This window comes from Erpetoichthys calabaricus, chromosome 1 (assembly GCF_900747795.2).
Source record: "Erpetoichthys calabaricus chromosome 1, fErpCal1.3, whole genome shotgun sequence".
Classification (NCBI taxonomy): domain Eukaryota; kingdom Metazoa; phylum Chordata; class Cladistia; order Polypteriformes; family Polypteridae; genus Erpetoichthys; species Erpetoichthys calabaricus.
This window is the reverse complement of record NC_041394.2, coordinates 214,666,786-214,686,848: the sequence shown is the minus strand read 5'-3', so window position 1 is coordinate 214,686,848 and position 20,063 is coordinate 214,666,786. Positions and strand designations below refer to the sequence as shown.

Here is a 20,063-nt window from a genome sequence, read left to right as displayed (position 1 = left end):
CACTTTAAACTGGAGGTAAATGAATCAGACATTAGTGTGGTTACAGGATTGCCTCAGCATTTTCCAGACACTACTCATTTGCACCCTTGAATATTATTTTCATGCAAACATATAACTGCTAAATACAACTATAATTTTAGATAAAATGACAGGGACAACAGACAATAGAGCATTGTTACTAATAGACAATCCCTGGAAGAGTGGTGCCAATGACTACAGAGTACCTAACAATTACTCACAGAATTCACTGAACACTAAAATCTGTCATACCTACAAGTGGGAACATAACTAAATCCAGGGCAAGACCAAATTACATTGTATTTGCTCAGTTGTAACTGTGACACAGCTGGGTGTGAAATGCCTTATCTAATGACTATGACTGTAAAAAATGAAGGAAACATTCTGCCAATTTGTGCCACAGCCTCTTGGCACCAGTTGATTAGAGCACTACTACAAATAAAATGATGCACCATGATAAATATATTATTGCTCTTGCACCATTGAGAAGCTTCATTTTATCTAATAATAGCTGTCCCCTGCGGTTCTGCCCACGTAGCAGTGAAAAAGGACAAACTTTAAAAATAAATTTAAAAAAAATTAATTCTGGCCAAGTGGAAGGTAGGTCGCTCCAGTGTCAAATGTTGCCACTGTATCTGATGTGTTCAGCTCTCACAGGAGAGCGTCCCCCGCCTGGGGAGAAAAGAACGTGGCTGTGATATCTCTGGCAATCAGCAGCTACCCTCTAAAACACACGTAGCTCTGATTTCTCTCTCAAAAACGTTACTCCTTAACAATCTATAGATGATAATGTCTGTTGAACAAACAGGTATCACTAGCTAAGCGGAGGCAAGGTACATTCCAACATGTGGCGAGAGGTAGACCGACTCGAACAGAGACTCTCACGTGATTGAGGGGGCCCCGCAACCCTCGGCCCGCAGTCTCTCTCTCAGATTCACGCAAATAAATTGGTACCACAAGCGAACTATGATACTTAGCTTGATGAGAGAAGTCACAAAATCAACCGGAATGTTTAAGCAAATTATAGGGAAAAAAAAAACGATCTAAATCCGTTAAGTAGTTCTCTTGTGAAAAGCGGACAGACACACAGACCGACAGAAAGACGTTGGATTTTACATATATATGTACAGCTGAATATGTTATGATTCCCAGGAATTGGATTTTTCTTTTTCCTAGGCTTCAGACATTTTTCTTATTGACATTTAGGTCTCTTTTTTATGTTGAGTATGAGGATTCTAGATATTATTTTGTTATGAATTATTGTTTTAGCATTCTACAAATTAATTGTTGTTTGATTTCGATTTGCTGCAATACCATTTTGTTTTTGTTTATAGTCACTACAATTTTGAAGTGCATATGTGGGATGCCAAGTGACGTCTCTTAGGAAGTTGCACCAAATGACATCACTGGTGTGTCAGCTTATAAGCTGGTGTTGCAGAGCATTCGTCATCCTACTTTGTGGATACATTTTCAAGAATTTAGTGTGTTACTGATACAGATTTTTGACAAGTGAATTTGCAACTGTGTTACTGACTAAAACTTTGATTTACATTTTTCATTTTAAAGAAAGATCAACTAACTTTATTTATTGGGGCTGCCACCTCCCATGTCTTGGCAGTACATGTGTATATTTGGGATGCAGATCCACACCATCGAGCCTGTCTCCTCCACATTTTGCATGGATTTCACATTTGTACAGGGAAAGACCACTGGCTATGTTTCATTTTGAGATTTGACTGCACATGCACTTTATTAGGAAAGTATCCCTAAAAAGCATGTTTGGCAGAGGTATGCAAAGATGCACCCCACGGTGGGATTTTATTCAGTAAACTTTTAGTTTTGGGACAAAAATTTTTCCATGGGAATTTGTTTAGTGATTGCACCTGCACCTGTGTTTTATTCCAGTCTTGGCAATGGCCTTAATTAATAACGTGTCTTCTCTCTTTTATTTGACAATGTTCTCCACTAAGTGTAATAATTTTGGTGAGCCAATTATAGATATCACCCAGAAATTAAATGACAATCAATTTGTAACAGTATCTTTGGTGACTTCGAGTTAGTCTGGAGTACATTTCTGGCCAAATACTAGCAGAATTGTTCATAATTTAATAGGTGTCTAAGCTACAGTGCCTAATAACTATGTGCTTATTTAGACCAGTTGCATATAAATTGATCTTTCCCAGTTTAGGTGAACTCCTCATTTCACACATTCAGGCTTAACTCTGTCCTTGTGTGTTTCTAATCAGATGCTGAATCCAGCTGATAGAAGAAACACCATTCAACTACAAGAAACAAGCATCAAAGATCAGGCAGTGGAGATTGTTGACAGGTATATAAATTTTTGGGCATAATTATAGCCTCAAAACTGACTTTTAAAAAAAATACAAAAGCCACCTGCAAAAAGGACAGCAGTGCCGCTACTGTTTTATGGAAACAGAGTCTTTTTAGTTTGAGTCCTGCCATTATGTCACTTTTTCTTTTATAAATCTTGTATTGAGTCTGTTCTGCTGGCCTGTTCTAGAAATCTTAACGTCAGCATCAAAAAAGAATAAAATTTAAAATTTGAAAATTAAAAAGCAGTAAAATAACAAGGTCTCAACATCCAAATCTCACAGACCTGTTTAATAAGCAAGTATTATGGAAATCAGAGTATATTTTGTCAGACAGGACTCGCTCACCACATTCTCAATTTCAGTTGTTGTCTTCAGGTCACAGGTTCAAGGTTCCAAGGATAAAAAACAACCAGTTCACATACTCATTCATTCCCAACTGATATATTTCTAAATACGTTCAATTTTAACAAACACCTACAGGCTTAAATCATCACAAGAGCAGTTTTCATTTGCATCATTCATCAGACAAGTCTAAATGTTAGTTTAATTCATATGTGTAATATGTTTGATCTAATGTTTCACCATGAGTATCAAGTTTACATCTATATTATATTTATTTGTACTAAGTTTATGTTTGATTAGCTGTGTTCTTTGTTGATGTATTTTTAATGTTATGTCATTGTCTCTCTGCAAAAACTGCTGACAAAACAAATTTTCTTTTTGGGACTTTTAAACTGAATTGAAATGAATATGAGGTTCAGAATGTTCTAGATTCCCACAAAACTGAAATGCAGGCTCAGCATTTAGTGTTTTAGTGTGGATCTGGTGCCAGAGTGGCACTTGTGAGTCGCTGACAAGGACCCTTATACTCCAGCTTTAATATACCAGATTCATGTAAAACCAGATATGAGGAGACTACATCTTTTGGAATGGGGCTATGTCAGGATGTAGATAATTCCATTTTGCTTTTTTTTGTTATTTAGCCATTTTGAATGTTTATGTCTGTCCTTTTCTGTGGTTTGTATATATTTGGGTATTTGTGTTGTTAAAAATCTACAATCCTCCTTCAAATGGAAAATGTCACTTTATAAAATTAATCAGCAAATGCTCATTTTCTGGATTATACTATGTATATCATCTTAATATACACAGATACAGGTTAAGTTCTCCGGAAAACGTCCCTCTATTACTATTTGTTAAATATTTTGTGACACTGTGGTACTGATGTCTCAATATCCTAATAATCCTGATTTGATTTGTGGCCTTGATATGTTCTTCCAATGTTCCTGCAGGCTTTCTCAGAGAAGATGAACATATTGTATATTTAGGTAGGTAGGTAGGTACATAGGTAGGTAGGTAAAAGGGATTAGTTTGAAGAATGTAAGTACAAAACAAAGGACATTGTTACATGGCTAAAAGAAAATAAGCCGAGTGACAACATATGACAACCGATGCTACAATCAGTAAACACACATATAACAGTTCATGATTAGAATTTAGAATACAGCAAGACCCCTACACTACTAGAATTCAAAATGCTTCTAACTCTGGGGATAAAAGAATTCTCAAATCTGATATACTTGGAAGCCTACTTTTGCAGGCTGATTGCAATAAACCTTGGAAACACAGGATGACTACATTCTGAAATTGAGTTGTTTTCTGATTTGCTGCCCAGATTTGGAAATGTAATGAAAAAGCAGGTAAATAGATTGCCATCTGAGATCAAAAAAAAAAGACCTGCAACTTCATAAGGCCACCATAGATGGAGTTTGTGCAGTGCTTTGTTCAAATGTTTTTCTCATTAGTGGTTTTTGCTATGCCTGAAAAAGTCAAGCGCAGACCTCAGTGATCTATAAGCACTGCAAACCATCATATAACTGTAAGTATGTCTCACATGACTAACCTGAAGAGATGTGACATACAGATTTAAATGCTTAGTACATTTTTAGTTCTCTAGAAAGCAACACTCTGTTATTATTTTTTAAATATTGTGTGACACTGTAGTGCAGTTGTTGGTACTGATGGCTCACAGCTCTAATAATCCTGATTTGATTTGTAGCCTTGCTCTGTTCTTTTGAGTCTACTGATATGGTATAACATATGTACTCAAAGACAAACGTTTATATTGCATACACCCATTTGGGGCATCTAGACAAAAAGCTTAACTGTACCGTTAGAGCACAAATCTCTTGGCCCTCATTGACAGTAACAAGTTGATAAACGGGAACTTCTGTTTCAGTAGCTGAGCAAGTAAATCGGACCATTTTTCTCTGCGCACACGCCATGGCGGCTTCTTTTGCATGTTTGCTGAAAACATTTGGCAGAAAAGCAGTCTGGAAAGGTTTAACAAATTCCAGATATACTGGTAAAGTAAGTAATGAAAGAGCACCTTATCTTAGTTTTATTTGGGAGAATGTCAGTTTGTCCTCTGACGACTGAAGTGTTTCGGGGAATCACGAGGAGTCCTCTGTTGGTGTGCAGTTCGAGTCTGCATTCAAGTGGATGGGCACAGGAATTATTATTATTAAAATGATTGTGGGTGTTTAAACGTTAGTAATTTAGAACAGTTAGAACTATGTTCAGAACGTCTTGATATTCGTATTATTTGAAACTAATAGTATTGGAGGAGAACAGTTTTTTTTAGTATTACGCGATCATCGTTGAAGGCATTTGTCGTTAAACTCAAACCTCTCTTCTTTTTAGGTCATTCAAAGGACATGCGAGTAATGTCTTTCCTAATCACCAAACCAAATGCCTGATATTTGTTCCAGTGAACCAACAGTTGAGGGAAAGAGAAAAGACCTGTCGCATATATTTTAAAAAGTACATACTGTAAATGTGGGGGTACTCCACGAAGCGCGGTTATAAATTCGGGTCCAGTTTTCCATTCGAAGGTCAGTCGGTCCAACGAACGCCAAGTGCTTCTCGTTAACTGACGACGGCTTCAGCAATCCGCGATTATGTGCACACTCGTGAGATTTACGAGGCTCCGAGAGCTGATCGTCAATAACCTCAATCAGAGCTCACAAAGCACAGAAGAGGGTGCAGTATCGGCAGATTCCGTACCGGTGCCTTTATAATAAGAAAACTTTTTGAAAAGTTAAAGGGAATTTAATTATCAGAAAGTAAAAGAACATGTAACTGGGACGGTGGTGGGCCTTTCCGCGGTTTATCAAGAAGTTGAAATTGAGCAGTAATAACAGAAAGAAAATGTATCTGCCGTTAGGAAAGCTAGAGAGGCTTATCTCCATTCTGTTAACTGCATCATAACCCCCTGGGCATAGTGCACTTGGGTCCCTGTTTTGATTGCAAAACAGAAATATCGGCCAGTACCCATATGTTAAGACGGCCGTGGTTTGTAAGACCCACCCCTGTTGTGTCATCTGGAAGCTTATTGATGGTGTTAGAACTTATGCAGCCATACAATTTTGAGTCAGCAGAGTGAACAGAAGTTGGCTAAGTACATGGCCCAGAGGGGCACCAGAGCTCACCGTGATGGTATTGGAGATGGTGTTTCCAGTGCAGGTTGTCTGGGGTGATCCTGTCAGGAAATCCAGGGTCCAGTTGCATAAGGAAGTGTTGCAGACTCAACATCCCTATGAGCTTCTGAGGGATGATAGTGTTTTTCTGAGGGATGATAGTGTTGACACCTGAACGAAGGTCAATGAAAATAATTCTAGCATAAGTGTCTGTTTTGTCCAGATGAGATAGGGCCAGATGAAGAGTAGCTGATATGGCATCTACAGTGGAATGGTTCAGGCGATACTGGGAAGGGTCATATGATGTGGGAATCCCATCTTTCAAATTGCCCAAGACTAGCCTCTTGAAGTATTTCATGATGATAGAGGACTTCTTCGGTTCGGGTATGATGGTGGTAGTTATGAAGTGCTTGGGATGACTTCCTGCCTAAGGAAATGTTGATGGTGTTTACAAAAATATCCGGTCTGCACATTCCCTGAGCACTTGGCCAGGTATGTTGACTAGTCCAGCAGGTTCAACAAAGTTCTTCTCATGTCAGCAGTGGACACACACAGTACCTGTTCCTCTTGAGGAGGGATGCACTACCTTGCAGGTATGTTGTTTGGGCGTCAAAAAAATGAAGTTATTTAGAAGAAGATGCACCACCCCTGCAGAGAAGTTCTTATAGTCTGTGATGGCATGGATTCTCTGCCACTTGTGCCATGTGTCTCAGGTGTCCTGAAAGTGGCTGTGAATTTTCTTGTCATACTTGCTTAGCTGCTGTGATGTCCCAAGATAAGATAGGTTTGCCGTTGCTATACAGAGATCTACCTTATCACCTGATCTAAAGGCAATATTGTGAAGTTTTAACAATGCCTCCAGTGTCACACCCAGTTTCTGATTTACAAATGCTGTAATGGCTTTTGAGACAGTCACATTATCTACATACATGTTAATGAAGCCAGCAACGGATGATGAATGCTTAAGCCTCTTTTAAGTAATTTTGTATATTCTTGGTTCCTTTATTACTCTCCTCCAGTTTCTTTATTAGTTTGTGTTTAATACCTTGTTTAATGCTGCCTAATTATGATATAAATAATATATGTCCGAATTAGATAAGCAGGTTAAATAAGGATGAATGCATACAAGTCCATTTAAGCGTGAAGGTATTTGAGTAGAAGCATTTCATGGAATGATATAACTAATTAGGTTTTGTCCTCTCTTTATTTAAAAAAAGCCCATTTTTGGAATCAACAGATGGAGATCTATACAAGCAGCAAGTCAGGTGGTTTTAAATGTTCCAGAAACCAAACTGACATCATTGGAAAATGGACTGCGGGTGGCCTCTGAAGATTCAGGTCTCACAACCTGCACAGTGAGTGAAAACAAATGTTATATTTTTGAATGAACTGAATCAACTGTACAGAATTAAAGTTGTGGCTAGACCTGTGATAATGCCTCTACTGTCAAAACAGTTACTAATAATGTAAATATATTCTAAGAAAATAAGGAACATTTTTATCATGATAAAATTAGCAGTAGCATTAACGTATGTCTATATTATAATACAATTACTTACTAGGGTGAGTGTCAATATTTTACTTTTTATATCAGTTACTTATGATAGTAAATCCTATAAAAGGTACCATGTAAAATAATGTTTTGCAGCATTATTACTCGAGTCGTGTTGAGTTGTATTTTAGTATATAAATGTTGATGATTGGTGTTATCTTCTCAGTTAATGGTGCAATTTGCTTTGAAGTTTATAATTTTTGTTATCGAGTAGTGTAACTCTTTCATCCTGTTCCTGTTTTGATGATTGTAACTTACTACAACCATCTATAAAATTTCAAAAACAACATTTGATAAATATGACAGATATTGCAGAATTCCCTTAATTTCTAAGGAGAGACATACTGATGTATCAAGAGTAAATACATCTAAAAAGTATTATAGTTGTTCTAGTGCATATCTGCCAAGTATTTTGCCTTCAGTGCCATAAAACTGATTTAATAGGAGTATGGTACTTTCAAGTCTAAAGACAAAGTACGCATATTTGTCATTAGACCCAAAGGCTAAAATATTTCTGAACTTAAAAAAAAAAAAAATGACAAAGAAGTCCATATATGTATCGACTGAGCAAGAGTACAGTATTTTATATTGTAAAACTTACGTAATATCTTTCCTTAATGTACCTGTATGCCTGTCATTTATGTAAAATATTTAGAATAATTTAATAGTGTCACCTATTAAAATAATAAATAAAAATTAAAAAATGTAACCAGAAATAATTTTTACTGGAGTTGCATTTCTTATGTCAGTAAAAGTTAACCCATGTAGCACAAAGCCACTGGTGGTGATAATCAAATACAAAGTCAGAGATATAATACACTTTGGCTATTATTCTTTAGTTACAGAGCAGATTTAACTTGTATAATGTTTAATGTATAAAAAAGATTTTGACAGTGACTGAAAAATGTAACCGTTCAGATCATGATATGTTTACACAAGACAATGTTTATGAAATAGAATACAGTATGTAGTAGGCTGTATAAGAAAAATTACCGTTGACATTTGTGTATATTCAGTTCAATAATAAAATTAATTCCAACATTCAGTTGTCTTAGACTAAAGACAGCAGTAATGTGCCAACAAAAGACGGAGTGAATAAAACACCATACATTAAATGCAACATTAGTTGACAAACACTAGTGCAGCTGTCAATACGAATTGTGTTGAGGAGCCTTATAATCGGAGGGGGAAAATTGTCCAGAAGAGGGAACATGAGCGCTAATGGTCCTAAATTGCATGCCAGAAGTGACTGTACAGGATGGAGAAGTTATTTTATAATACTTTTACCCTTTCTACAATCATATACGTGTCCTTAACAGAAAGAGCTGTGTGGTGTTAATATTCTGACTGACCAGCCTCAGTAGTGCTTTGCAGTCATGACCTGAGCAAGTATTGTACCAGAAGAATAAATAAACATGCACAGTTCATCCAGTTTTGGTTTTTTTTTTTTCTAACCCTGCATCACGGGAAGCCTTTCACTGTCTTGGCAGCACTGGGTGTGTGGCAAGATTGAACAGAGCATTTCCCATTACAGAGCATGCTCACACATACAGGATCAACTCAGAATCACCAATTAGTCTTTTAGGATAATGAAGAAAATTCCATACAGACACTTTCAAATTCTACACAGACAGTGCTGCAACAATTTCTAAACCTACTGTATATTGAAATATGAAGTCAAGAAAGAATGTTTATTGAAACTTAATTGAAATAAACCATGAACATTACATTTGTAAAGAAAATATCTTTGGAAAATCTTTTGTTGATATCTGGTTATGACACTGTCAGTCATATTGATTGCAGACTATTTCATTGTTATTGATGTCTTGGTGTGTCTGGTCATTTAAGGTTGGGCTTTGGATAGATGCTGGGAGCCGGTATGAAAATGAGAAGAACAATGGAACAGCTCATTTTTTGGAGCATATGGCTTTCAAAGTAAGTAGACTAACTGGGCATAAGCTCTTGTGTTTTCCATTTGATATTTATTTATTTCTACTTATATTTCAGTTCTTGTATTCAGAGCAAGAAGATATTTATTCCCTGGACAGAATGCTTGGCAGAAAGAGCTATTAACTGGTCACTGCATTTCAGATAATCCAGAGCTTTGTCAGTGTACAGTTTCATTGCAATCAAAATATAATTGTATTTAGTTTTTATGAAACAATATTAACAGAACTATGTCTGCAGTCTGTTCATGTTAGGTTAATTTACAGCCTGTGATATACTGTATTTAAGCCATTGAATGTCCATTGAATATTTTCTAATAGGGATGCACCGATACCGAAACGGGTATCTGGTATCGGCCTCGATACCACATTTTCTAAAGTACTCGTACTCGTTAAAAGTCCCCCGATACCGGGGACCGATACCACGGTCTGAGAAATGTCTATGTTTGAGCGGCGTGTAAGGGGTTAATCGCAGGCGCCGAGTGCCCGCCCCCAGGCCCCGGCTGCAACTCAGAGCGGGGAGAAGGCGAGGCGAGACATGTCAGCCGTGTGGAACTATTTCAAAGTGAATGAAGACGACAAAACAAAGGCGGACTACAAATTGTGCTCAGCGAAATTGTCCAGAGGAGGCTTAAAAGGTAGCGCATTTAACACAAGTAATTTAATCAAGCACCTAAAATCCCAACACGACAACGAGTACAAAGAGTTTACCCATGCTTCCAAACCAACACAACCCACGCTGCAGCAAACTCTTGCAAGACGAGAGAAAATGTCCAGAGACAATCCACGTGCTGTGAAAATAACACAGGCAATTATCGAGTACATTGCATTGAGTGACCAGCCACTCTCGGAGGTAGAAAATGTGGGATTCCTGCGTCTCCTCCATGTTCTGGAGCCCAGATATGATGTCCCAAGCCGCCACTACATGACTGACACGGAGCTGCCTAAACTACACGACTCCGTGAAAAAACATATCCACAGCCTACTGCAAGCCTCCTCTGCGTTTAGTTTCACCACGGATATTTGGACAAGCAGTGTTATCCCCGTGTCGCTAATTAGCCTAACCTCCCAGTGGATAGACGAGAGTTTCTTGTTTTTTTTGTTAAATTATATGACTAAAGCTGTTACCTGTAAATTTAAATCATGTTTTTATTAAGTACTCGGTATCGGCGAGTACTGAAATGCAAGTACTCGTACTCGTACTCGTTTTCCAAAAAAGTGGTATCGGTGCATCCTTATTTTTTAACATTAATTGGACCCTAAGTTTTTATTCAAGAATATTGATTCACATAACTGTTCCTTTAATGTGACCTGCTCTTGAAAAAGTATCTCCTATTCTGTCAAAGACATAAGCATGCATATACTGTATATAATTTTGAAGAGGATCAACTCACTGCTTGCTTGGTTTGTGTAGGCTGAGGTGTGAACAATAGGCTGTATTTTTAATACTGTATTTATGACTTAGTAATGAAGTCTGGCACATGAAGTATTATTTTAATCTTTTAGCCTGATTTCTGGTTTGAAAGCCAATACAGTTACCTACAGCCTTTTCTCTTTCCTTATGACAGATACCGAACGTAACATTTTAAAACTTTTTTGTTTTTCCTTTTTTCTTGTTCAGGGCACAAAGAAACGTTCACAACTGGATCTTGAGCTCGAAATTGAGAATATGGGTGCTCATTTAAATGCCTATACATCCAGAGAACAAACTGTTTATTATGCTAAGGCATTCTCCAAAGACCTACCTCGAGGTATGAGAAATGGAACAGAGGCATGCACATGTAGGCTTCCAAGCTTATACAGTAGGTGATGGATGTGGTATAAAAGAATGTCATTTTATTTGAAAAGGCCTAAGATGCAGTCTGTGACATTGTCTTTTGAAGTTCAGTTTCTGTTTAAGCAGTTTACAGGTTCTGGCTCCCTTTTTGGTATAATCTTATATAAACGTCTGGGCATGGAAGTGTGTGTGTGTCTGTCCAGCCCAGAAGTGAGAGGTGGAGTCAGGGTAAGGCTCTGCCTCTGAGGAAACAGAAAACTCGCTTAACTGCTAATAACACAAGTGGGGCCAGAACATCAGCAAAATGAACCTAAGAAGAAAGACAAAGTGGCTTAGTGGCTAACATCAGCTAAATGGTATCAGTTTTACTTTTGCACAAATGATGCGAGCACGTCGGCCAAACGAATCCTCCAAGGAGAGAGATGCCGAAAGTAGTTCCTTTCAATTACCTGACATCTCTACATTTCATTTTTTTTTTTTTTTTCTGATGATTTCAATCGTTTCTAGGACCCATGGCTTTTTACAACACAGGCTTACACAGCTAGTAATATATAAAATATTTAAGTAACAACATTTGTGCATTGCAGCTGTGGAAATACTGGCAGATATTATCCAGAACAGTACCCTGGGAGAAGCTGAGATTGAACGTGAGCGAGGGGTTATACTTCGAGAGATGCAGGAAGTTGAGACAAACCTGCAGGAAGTTGTTTTTGATTATCTTCATGCAACAGCCTATCAGAGCACTGCTCTGGGTCGTACGATACTTGGGCCAACTGAAAATATAAAGTATGTCCAAATAAAAAAGTACTGAAGAAATAACATGTTTAATCTTTCATGTTGATGTATTTGGTAAGATTATATATTTGCTTTACAGATCTATAAATCGTAATGATCTTGTGGAATACATCACAACACACTATAAAGGGCCTCGGATTGTATTGGCTGCTGCTGGTGGTTAGTATCTCCATTCATCTGTTTTGAAATATATCTCTTTTCATTTTATGGTAATGTTTTAAATAGTAAATATTAACAAAATTTTTTTGTTAATGTTTTATTTTATAATGCTTTAAAAATTAGGTCACAATGAATGTGCAACACGGTTCCACTTAACGTGATTTAGAGTTTTGATTCAGTTTTATTAAGGAGCTAATGATTTAACTCTTAGCTTCAGGAAACACTTAAAGTATGCACTTCTGCAACATTTAGGAGAGTGTCAAATACCTGTTTATCAAGCCATCTGAAGTACAGAAGTATACCCAAAATATGTTACTAATAGTTAATGTAAATAAAAATATATTTGGCCCATCCGCATTGAAATATCAGGATATTGATCATTGCAAGCAAAGTCACAGCCAGTACTGTCAAGATATCAACTAGTATGCAAGACTTCTTGAACTCTCTATCTTGATTATGTTCGTTACAAAAATGTTTTACTAATGTGAATGAATCTTGAAAGAAGCTAATGAATTTTAAAAAGTGCAGATTTACTATATTTTTTAGCTTACTCTCTTTTATATCCATGAGAGGTAAAAAGAGTCGTTTACTCTTATTACATCCCATGTCTGACAAACACTCGATTTAAAACCATGCAGTGATATATTATTACCTATAGTTCAAATGTAAGCAGAAAATAAGTGCATTTTGAACTACTTAAATAAATTAAAAACAAATCATGCCAACACTTGATGTACTGTACAAGCACTATTGCAGCACCAGACAAAGTGAGTATGTACTGTTGTACATAGTGGGTAATATAGACTTCTGCTTAAGCTTGTCTTCATTTATACAAGCAGCTAACATTACAATTGTTGGGGATATAACATTATAGAATGCATTAATAAGTCGGCATTTCTGTAAGTATAATATCCTCTTTATAACTGTTTTATACCATATATCAGTACTGTATTTACCTGTTAATATCTTTTTATATTAGGTGTATCTCACAGTGAGCTGATTGATCTTGCCAAGTATCACTTTGGTAATTTACCTTCAACATATAAAGGTGATGCTCCAGCCCTTCCTCTATGCAGATTCACAGGAAGTGAGGTTTGTAGAATTTACCTTGAGGGTAATTCCACTTTTAAATTTTTGTATGTTTAACTGGGTTTACTGGCCCCTAAGAGGGGGCCATTACTGATCTTCGCAAATTAAAAAAAAAATTTAATGAAAGGCTATCAGATGTGCAAATACAGCCAGTATACAGAACTTATATTTTAATCTATTCCTTTCAAACAAATGTATTAATGCCCTATAAATTACTGTTTTCAACTATGTAATAGTAATTGCTCTTTAAGTTACAATGCACTGCAGCGTGATAGTCCAGGTCGCTCCATGCTCCTTTATCACTTCCGGGAGCCCCTTCAACCTGAAACCATCGATAGTCATGTATTTAGATGAGCCTGGCAAATGAGGACATTCAGCAAGGGGTTGGTGAAAAAGTGTCAGTGCTTTTATTAAAACCAAACAGTTTAGTGCTTAATGTTGTCCCAATAAATAAATCAATAAAATCTGTAATGTGAGGTTAAAAATCATCATATAATCCATTCAAATGAGGACAGAATCATAAGCATAAGCAGTTCTTTAAAAACTTGCAAGCCCTGGTGCAACCTTCTTAAAATCTGACGTCTCTTCCATTCACCTGTCAGGGTCTACTCACTCCTGGGGTGCCGCAATCATGACTTGTGCCCTTGTTACCATCCCTCAGAATTTGCACATACCCACAAACCCTGCTTTGTCTCCCAGCCGCTGTCACCACACAACCTTCAGGAGGGCCCACTTGCAACATTTGGTTGATCCTGTTCTTGGAATGCTCAGCAAAAGCAACCCTCAGCTCCCCTATTGAGCGTTGGACACATGCACCTTTGCTGGGGCTGAGTTTCCCAACTGCCTGCCTCTACTTTACACTGCACCAGCTCCTCCCAATCAATCCCGGAGTGAAGCACGCTTGTTCCACCTGCACCTGACCTGAGCCCTCACTTCTCGACACGCGATTATTTATTTAAAAATGGTACTTTTGCATGGACCTCTTGTCACATGCAGGACCAAATTTCAAAGCATACATATACGTAATTTTCTTGTATCATTACTTAGGAGTTTCATATGTTAACTGTGAATGGTTCAGTTTTCTGTCTGTCTTGCAATATAAGATCATAAGAAATCTGAAAAACAAGAGGAGTCCATTTAGTCCATCAAATTCGTTTGTCCAGCTAATACTACTTACCATGTCTTTGTAGTAAACGAGTTAATGATATGCCAGGGAACACTGAATAATATTTTAAGCTATTGTATGTTTTCTGCTGCCTACTTTGCAGGAGGCATTGGGCATCTTAATGGTTGGCATGATTTTCAAGTAGTAGTTACTTCAGTTTTACACTGTTCTAGGATGTTGGGGACTTGTTTATGCAAAAAAAAAAAAAAACAAGTGTGTGTTGTGTTCAAACTAAAGATTTTTCCCAGTAATTTGGTTAAATCACTGATTGAAAATAATTTTGCAAGAAACCACTCCTCTTTTACCAGGCAGATGCCCTACATCATAAGTAACAAGAATTCCCTTCTGACAAGCAGACACCATCTAATCTTAACATTAAATTGAAGAATATGAGGACTTTTTTTTTTCTGGAAACAGATTTTATTGAAGCAGCCTTAATGTGTATGAATAATGCTAAGTTGATGCAATAGTATATTAAATTTGTGATAGCACAACTTCACTTGTGTTAAGAAAATATATTGTATATGAGGGGTGATAAAAAGCTGATCCTGAACCAGAAAGCAGTTTTCTATGGTGTTCATGTTGTAGGAGGCGAAAGATTTTCTCCTGTTTACTAAAATGTATGAAATGCAAGTGCCTGGCATTTGTGTTTCATAGGCTACATTTCTTGGTGCAGAACCAAGTCAACACAGATGACATAAAACCGCAAAATCTTTTTAAGTAATCTTTAACTTAAATGTAAGTATTTTGCAGTCATTTAATTTGTAATGGGAGAAAGTGAAACACCTTTGGATGTTCATTTGACATCATGTACCAGAATGTTGAGATTTTTCGTAAATGTGCCCAAATGTCTATACAGCTGCCATGGTGTTTTGATGGACAAAAACACCAAAACATTCAGTGAAGAGCAGCAACGAAAGCTGTTGCCCATCCTCATTCTGTTATTTGACAATATTCTTACTTTCCTGTGCCGGGTTGATATCTTAAACTGGCTTAAGAGAGCCCACACCATTTCCTCCAGACCAGGCTCTCTGTCACTTACATCTGTTCATCTGTCTAATGCACTCCCTGGTTGGGGCACACTATACAAGGAAGAGTGGCTGAATAATAAGACAAGCCATTTTGAGTGGTTCAGAAAAGCATCACGAACGTGATAGCAATGTTCACAGGAATTATGCTGGAAAATACCATAAAACCTTTTTTTAACTGGGTTTTCTAATTGATAATGCCCTCAACATTTTGATTTCCCCTCCTATATTTAATTGTTCCAGAGTTCTGCAAAGATTAGTGTATATAGCATTCCTTAATTTTTATAATACATGTATTATTTTAAGAACCACTGTCAAACTAGCAGTAAACTATTTTTACAGAGATTACAAGTATATATCTGCTCCTGTTTTGAATCAGATTCGCGTCAGAGATGACAAGATGCCTTTGGCTCACATTGCCATATCCATAGAAGCTGTTGGCTGGTCTCACCCAGACACAATTCCTCTAATGGTAGCAAATACACTCATTGGAAACTGGGACCGATCGTTTGGAGGTGGTGTGGTGAGTGAAGTTACTTATGAAATTAAATTACAGAGAATTAATTGTATGTTTTAGTTATTCAAACGAACCAAAGTCGTGTTTAAAATAACTGAATATATAACACAGTATTTAAGTCTCGCAATTTACTAGAATGCCAGTGAATGATAAAATCTTCAATAATGGATTAATTTAGTATACTGAGAAATGAAAAACACTGTGGATTTAAAGTGTTTTTCTTTTTCACTTTCTTCTTCATGGCTTTTGACTGAAGAATTTGTCCAGCAAACTGGCCCAGATGGCCTGCCAAGGAAACTTGTGCCATAGTTTCCAGTCCTTCAACACTTGTTACACGGACACGGGACTCTGGGGTCTATATATGGTCTGTGAGCCAAATACCATTGAGGATATGATGCACTTTACTCAGAGAGAATGGTACAGTGTTTATTTCTATATGTAGATGTTTTGATTTAATATTGCATTTTGATGTTCTAGTAAACGTGTTGGCTTCAGTGAAGTTGCACTGAAATCAAATGACTTTGCAGTTTCCATATCTACACCATATTAAAAGGCTACATAATACTGACAAAGATTTGTAGATGCTTTAATCATTTTCAAGGTCATACATAAGCAGAGATATGACAAGAACACAAAGTGCAAGCTCACTTTAAAATTCTATTTGGCAAAACTCAACTAATTTTATTTTTTTTTAAATCATTTTAGGATGCGTCTTTGCACAAGTGTTACTGAAAGTGAAGTTGTAAGGGCCAAGAACCTTTTAAAAACAAATATGCTATTACAGCTTGATGGTAAGGTATCCATATTGATAGGACTTTATCAAAGTATAAACATAACTTGTTCACCGCCACCTCTGCTTTAAATTTGAGCATCTAAAACAAACCAGGATGTCAACTGAGTAGTGTCAGCTTTTTCACAGGATCCACTCCTATCTGTGAAGATATAGGCCGACAGATGTTGTGTTATGGTCGCAGAATTCCACTTCCCGAACTTGAAGCTAGAATTGAGGTAAGTGTAACCTTCATTGCTCCCATTAGGATTTGCACCTACTTGGAGTGACAATAAATTGGTAAATTGATACAAAAATATGGTAAATTGAAGTGCTTTTGGAAAACTTTCTAAATTATTTGATTGCTCTTTACTTAGAAAACAGTTATACAGTGGGTACGGAAAGTATTCAGACCCCCTTCAATTTTTCACTTTGTCATATTGCAGCCATTTGCTAAAATCATTTAAATAAATTTTTTCCCTCATTAATGTACACACAGCACCCCATATTGACAGACAAAAAAAAGAATTTTTGAAAAATTGTTGCAGATTTATTAAAAAAGAAAAACTGAAATATCACATGGTCCTAAGTATTCAGACCCTTTGCTCAGTATTTAGTAGAAGCACCCTTTTGAGCTTACAGCCATGAGTCTTCTTGGGAAAGATGCAACAAGTTTTTCACACCTGGATTTGGGGATCCTCTCCAGTTCTGTCAGGTTGGATGGTAAACGTTGGTGGACAGCCATTTTTAGGTCTCTCCAGAGATGCTCAATTGGGTTTAAGTCGGGGCTCTGGCTGGGCCATTCAAGAACAGTCACAGAGTTGCAGCCAAGTACAGGGATATCCTGGACAAAAACCTTCTCCAGAATGCTAAGGACCTCAGACTGGGCCAAAGGTTTACCTTCCAACAAGACAATGACCCTAAGCACACAGCTAAAATAACGAAGGAGTGGCTTCACAACAACTCTGTGACTGTTCTTGAATAGCCCAGCCAGAGCCCTGACTTAAACCCAATTGAGCATCTCTGGAGAAACCTAAAAATGGCTGTCCACCAACGTTTACCATCCAACCTGACAGAACTGGAGAGGATCTGCAAGGAGGAATGGCAGAGGATCCCCAAATCCAGGTGTGAAAAACTTGTTGCATCTTTCCCAAGAAGACTCATGGCTGTAAGCTCAAAAGGGTGCTTCTACTAAATACTGAGCAAAGGGTCTGAATACTTAGGACCATGTGATATTTCAGTTTTTCTTTTTTAATAAATCTGCAACAATTTCAAAAATTCTTTTTTTTGTCTGTCAATATGGGGTGCTGTGTGTACATTAATGAGGGAAAAAATTAATTTAAATGATTTTAGCAAATGGCTGCAATATGACAGAGTGAAAAATTGAAGGGGGTCTGAATACTTTCCGTACCCACTGTAGATACAGTAAACTGATCATCAAGCACCAATCTGGTATCTACTCTCTCTTTGCTGCAGGAACAAGTAAGCTCCTGTGTGAAGCTTTGTCATGTTACTGACTCATGCCTTTGTACAGAAGAATTGATTAAATCAAAACAGTATGACCAGTATATGTTATAATAATAATCTTTCAGAAGGGCTAAATCTGATGTTATGAGAAATGCCTGTAAAAAATTGAAGTGTCAATATATTATGAGATATAAATATGGTGCATATTTCACTACCTTCAGAACATCAAAAGCTGACTACAAGAGTACAAAAAATATTTGTGTGGTCAGGTCTAACAAGGATGGACTGAGGGAACAACATGAAGTGATAATGGTTTTGAGCAGTCCTTCAATGAACAAGATTAGGGCTACAAGCAGCATCATGCAGCTACTGGTAGTCTTCCACATTTGCGAAGATGGCAAAGTAAAGTAAAAACAATTGCACTCTGGATTAAGAGGAGTCAGTTCAGGTTATTTAAGCAAATTGTCAATGGGAAGTATTATGGGAATATTACTTGGTGAGCTTTCCTGCAGTTGTAAACTTTTTTCTTGTGCCTTGCTTAAAATAATCAGATTGTGTTTCTGTCCTTGTTGCAGGCAATAAACTCAAAAACCATTAGAGAAGTGTGTTCTAAATACATTTATGATAAATGCCCAGCAATAGCAGCTGTTGGTATGTACTAGTTTATTTAAATGGAGCTTTGTATGCCTTTTGACTATCTACTAATTTTTTTTTTTTTTTTTTTTTAAACAATTTAGGTCCTATAGAACAGCTCCCAGACTACAACAGAATTCGAAGTGGGATGTATTGGCTACGAACCTAAAAATAAAAACTCATTTTAATATTTATTATAGAATTATGCAGATTACATTCATCTTAACGACTGCTTAAGAGTCAAAAAAATATTCAAATACTTCCGTTTGTATTTTTATTATAAAATAAAGACAAACACACAACAATAAAAGGTCACTGGTTGTTTACACTTGTCATTTTTTACTTTTAGCAGTGACTTGCTCCTGTGCAGCTTTTTTGGCTTTAACCATCTCAACAAGCTCCTGTGTAAAAGGGAAAAAAAAAATTAGAAACTTCCGTGGCATTCTGTGAATGTTAAATTTTGTAATGTACATTTAAAATGCTGTATTGTATATTAGTCCAGTTATTAAAACTGATTTACAAACTTATTCTGACATCTACTAAATAAAAATAAAAGGATTTAGGAGATGCATGAAACATGATTTACATTTAAAATAAATATTTTGAAAATCCCAGAAATTGCTTATTATTCAATGTTTCATTAAAAGTGATGAGGTTTTATCTGATATTAATCTATTTTATTATAATAAGCCATTGATTTTTGACCCTGCATATTTTTGTTTGCATTAAAATATTTTAGCTTAAACTAGTTACGTTTTTCAACAAAAAAAAAAAAAAAAAGCTGTGGATATATAGTGTACTCCATGGTGTTTAGGATAAAGACAGGTTTTTCCTTGATTTACCCTTCCGTACAGTTTACAATTACAAATCAAATATTGCAGATTTTCATTGATGGATATTTGCTTACATTTCGGTCACACCATATGGAAGGCACGCTCAGTTGGAATTAATCTGGGTGACTGGCTTGGCCATTTAAGAACTTTCCATTTTTTGTTTTGAAAAACTGCTTTGTTGCCTTAGCAGTATGTTTGGGATAATTATCTTGTAGAATGAAGTGCTGTCCAATGAGTTTGGAGGCCTTTACTGGAACTTGAACCACTCTCCTCACATCATCAATGAAGAGAAGTATGCCACAACCTTTGGCTAAATTTAAGACTACAGACTAAACAGACATTTAAAAATGGAGATGTCTGGAATCAATACTCCTCTGATGATATATTAACATAAAAAATATTTTAAAAATTAATACCCGTATAAATTAACCTCCTTAGCGTTTGACTGTAAAAACAGTGCTAAAAGCGTTAGTCCCAAGTGTCACATGGGCAATGGTATAGAT

General features: G+C 36.7%; 3 protein-coding genes across 3 annotated transcripts in view; 1 reads left to right on the top strand and 2 right to left on the bottom strand.

Moving 5' to 3' along the window:
- The window catches only part of napepld (N-acyl phosphatidylethanolamine phospholipase D), a 98,183-nt gene extending 92,857 nt beyond the window's left edge, over positions 1–5,326 (bottom strand). Inside the window, exon 1 of the mRNA XM_028811606.2 lies at positions 5,183–5,326. The gene's annotated coding sequence lies outside the window, so the exon portion shown is untranslated. The remainder of the gene's footprint in view (positions 1–5,182) is intronic.
- Positions 4,580–19,042, top strand: pmpcb (peptidase, mitochondrial processing subunit beta). The gene is made up of 13 exons (XM_028811576.2): positions 4,580–4,721; positions 7,048–7,185; positions 9,231–9,317; positions 10,950–11,079; positions 11,693–11,891; positions 11,980–12,059; positions 13,039–13,151; positions 15,721–15,864; positions 16,115–16,275; positions 16,564–16,649; positions 16,778–16,866; positions 18,670–18,745; positions 18,832–19,042. Exons 1-13 carry the CDS (start codon positions 4,635–4,637, stop codon positions 18,894–18,896), a joined length of 1,455 nt encoding a protein of 484 aa, XP_028667409.1. The 5' UTR covers positions 4,580–4,634; the 3' UTR covers positions 18,897–19,042.
- dnajc2 (DnaJ (Hsp40) homolog, subfamily C, member 2) overlaps positions 18,988–20,063 on the bottom strand; it is a 63,680-nt gene continuing 62,604 nt past the window's right edge. The window contains exon 17 of the mRNA XM_028811561.2: positions 18,988–19,128. Coding sequence (XP_028667394.1) covers positions 19,060–19,128 — 69 coding nt within the window. The 3' untranslated portion in view covers positions 18,988–19,059. The remainder of the gene's footprint in view (positions 19,129–20,063) is intronic.

Excerpts from the sequence above, each read along its gene's own strand:
- pmpcb (XM_028811576.2), top strand. The coding sequence starts at position 4,635 with ATGGCGGCTTCTTTTGCATGTTTGCTGAAAACATTTGGCAGAAAAGCA. Across the intron at positions 4,722-7,047 it reads ATTCCAGATATACTGGTAAA|CCCATTTTTGGAATCAACAG; the intron begins GTAAGTAATGAA and ends ATTTAAAAAAAG. Across the intron at positions 13,152-15,720 it reads GCAGATTCACAGGAAGTGAG|ATTCGCGTCAGAGATGACAA; the intron begins GTTTGTAGAATT and ends GTTTTGAATCAG.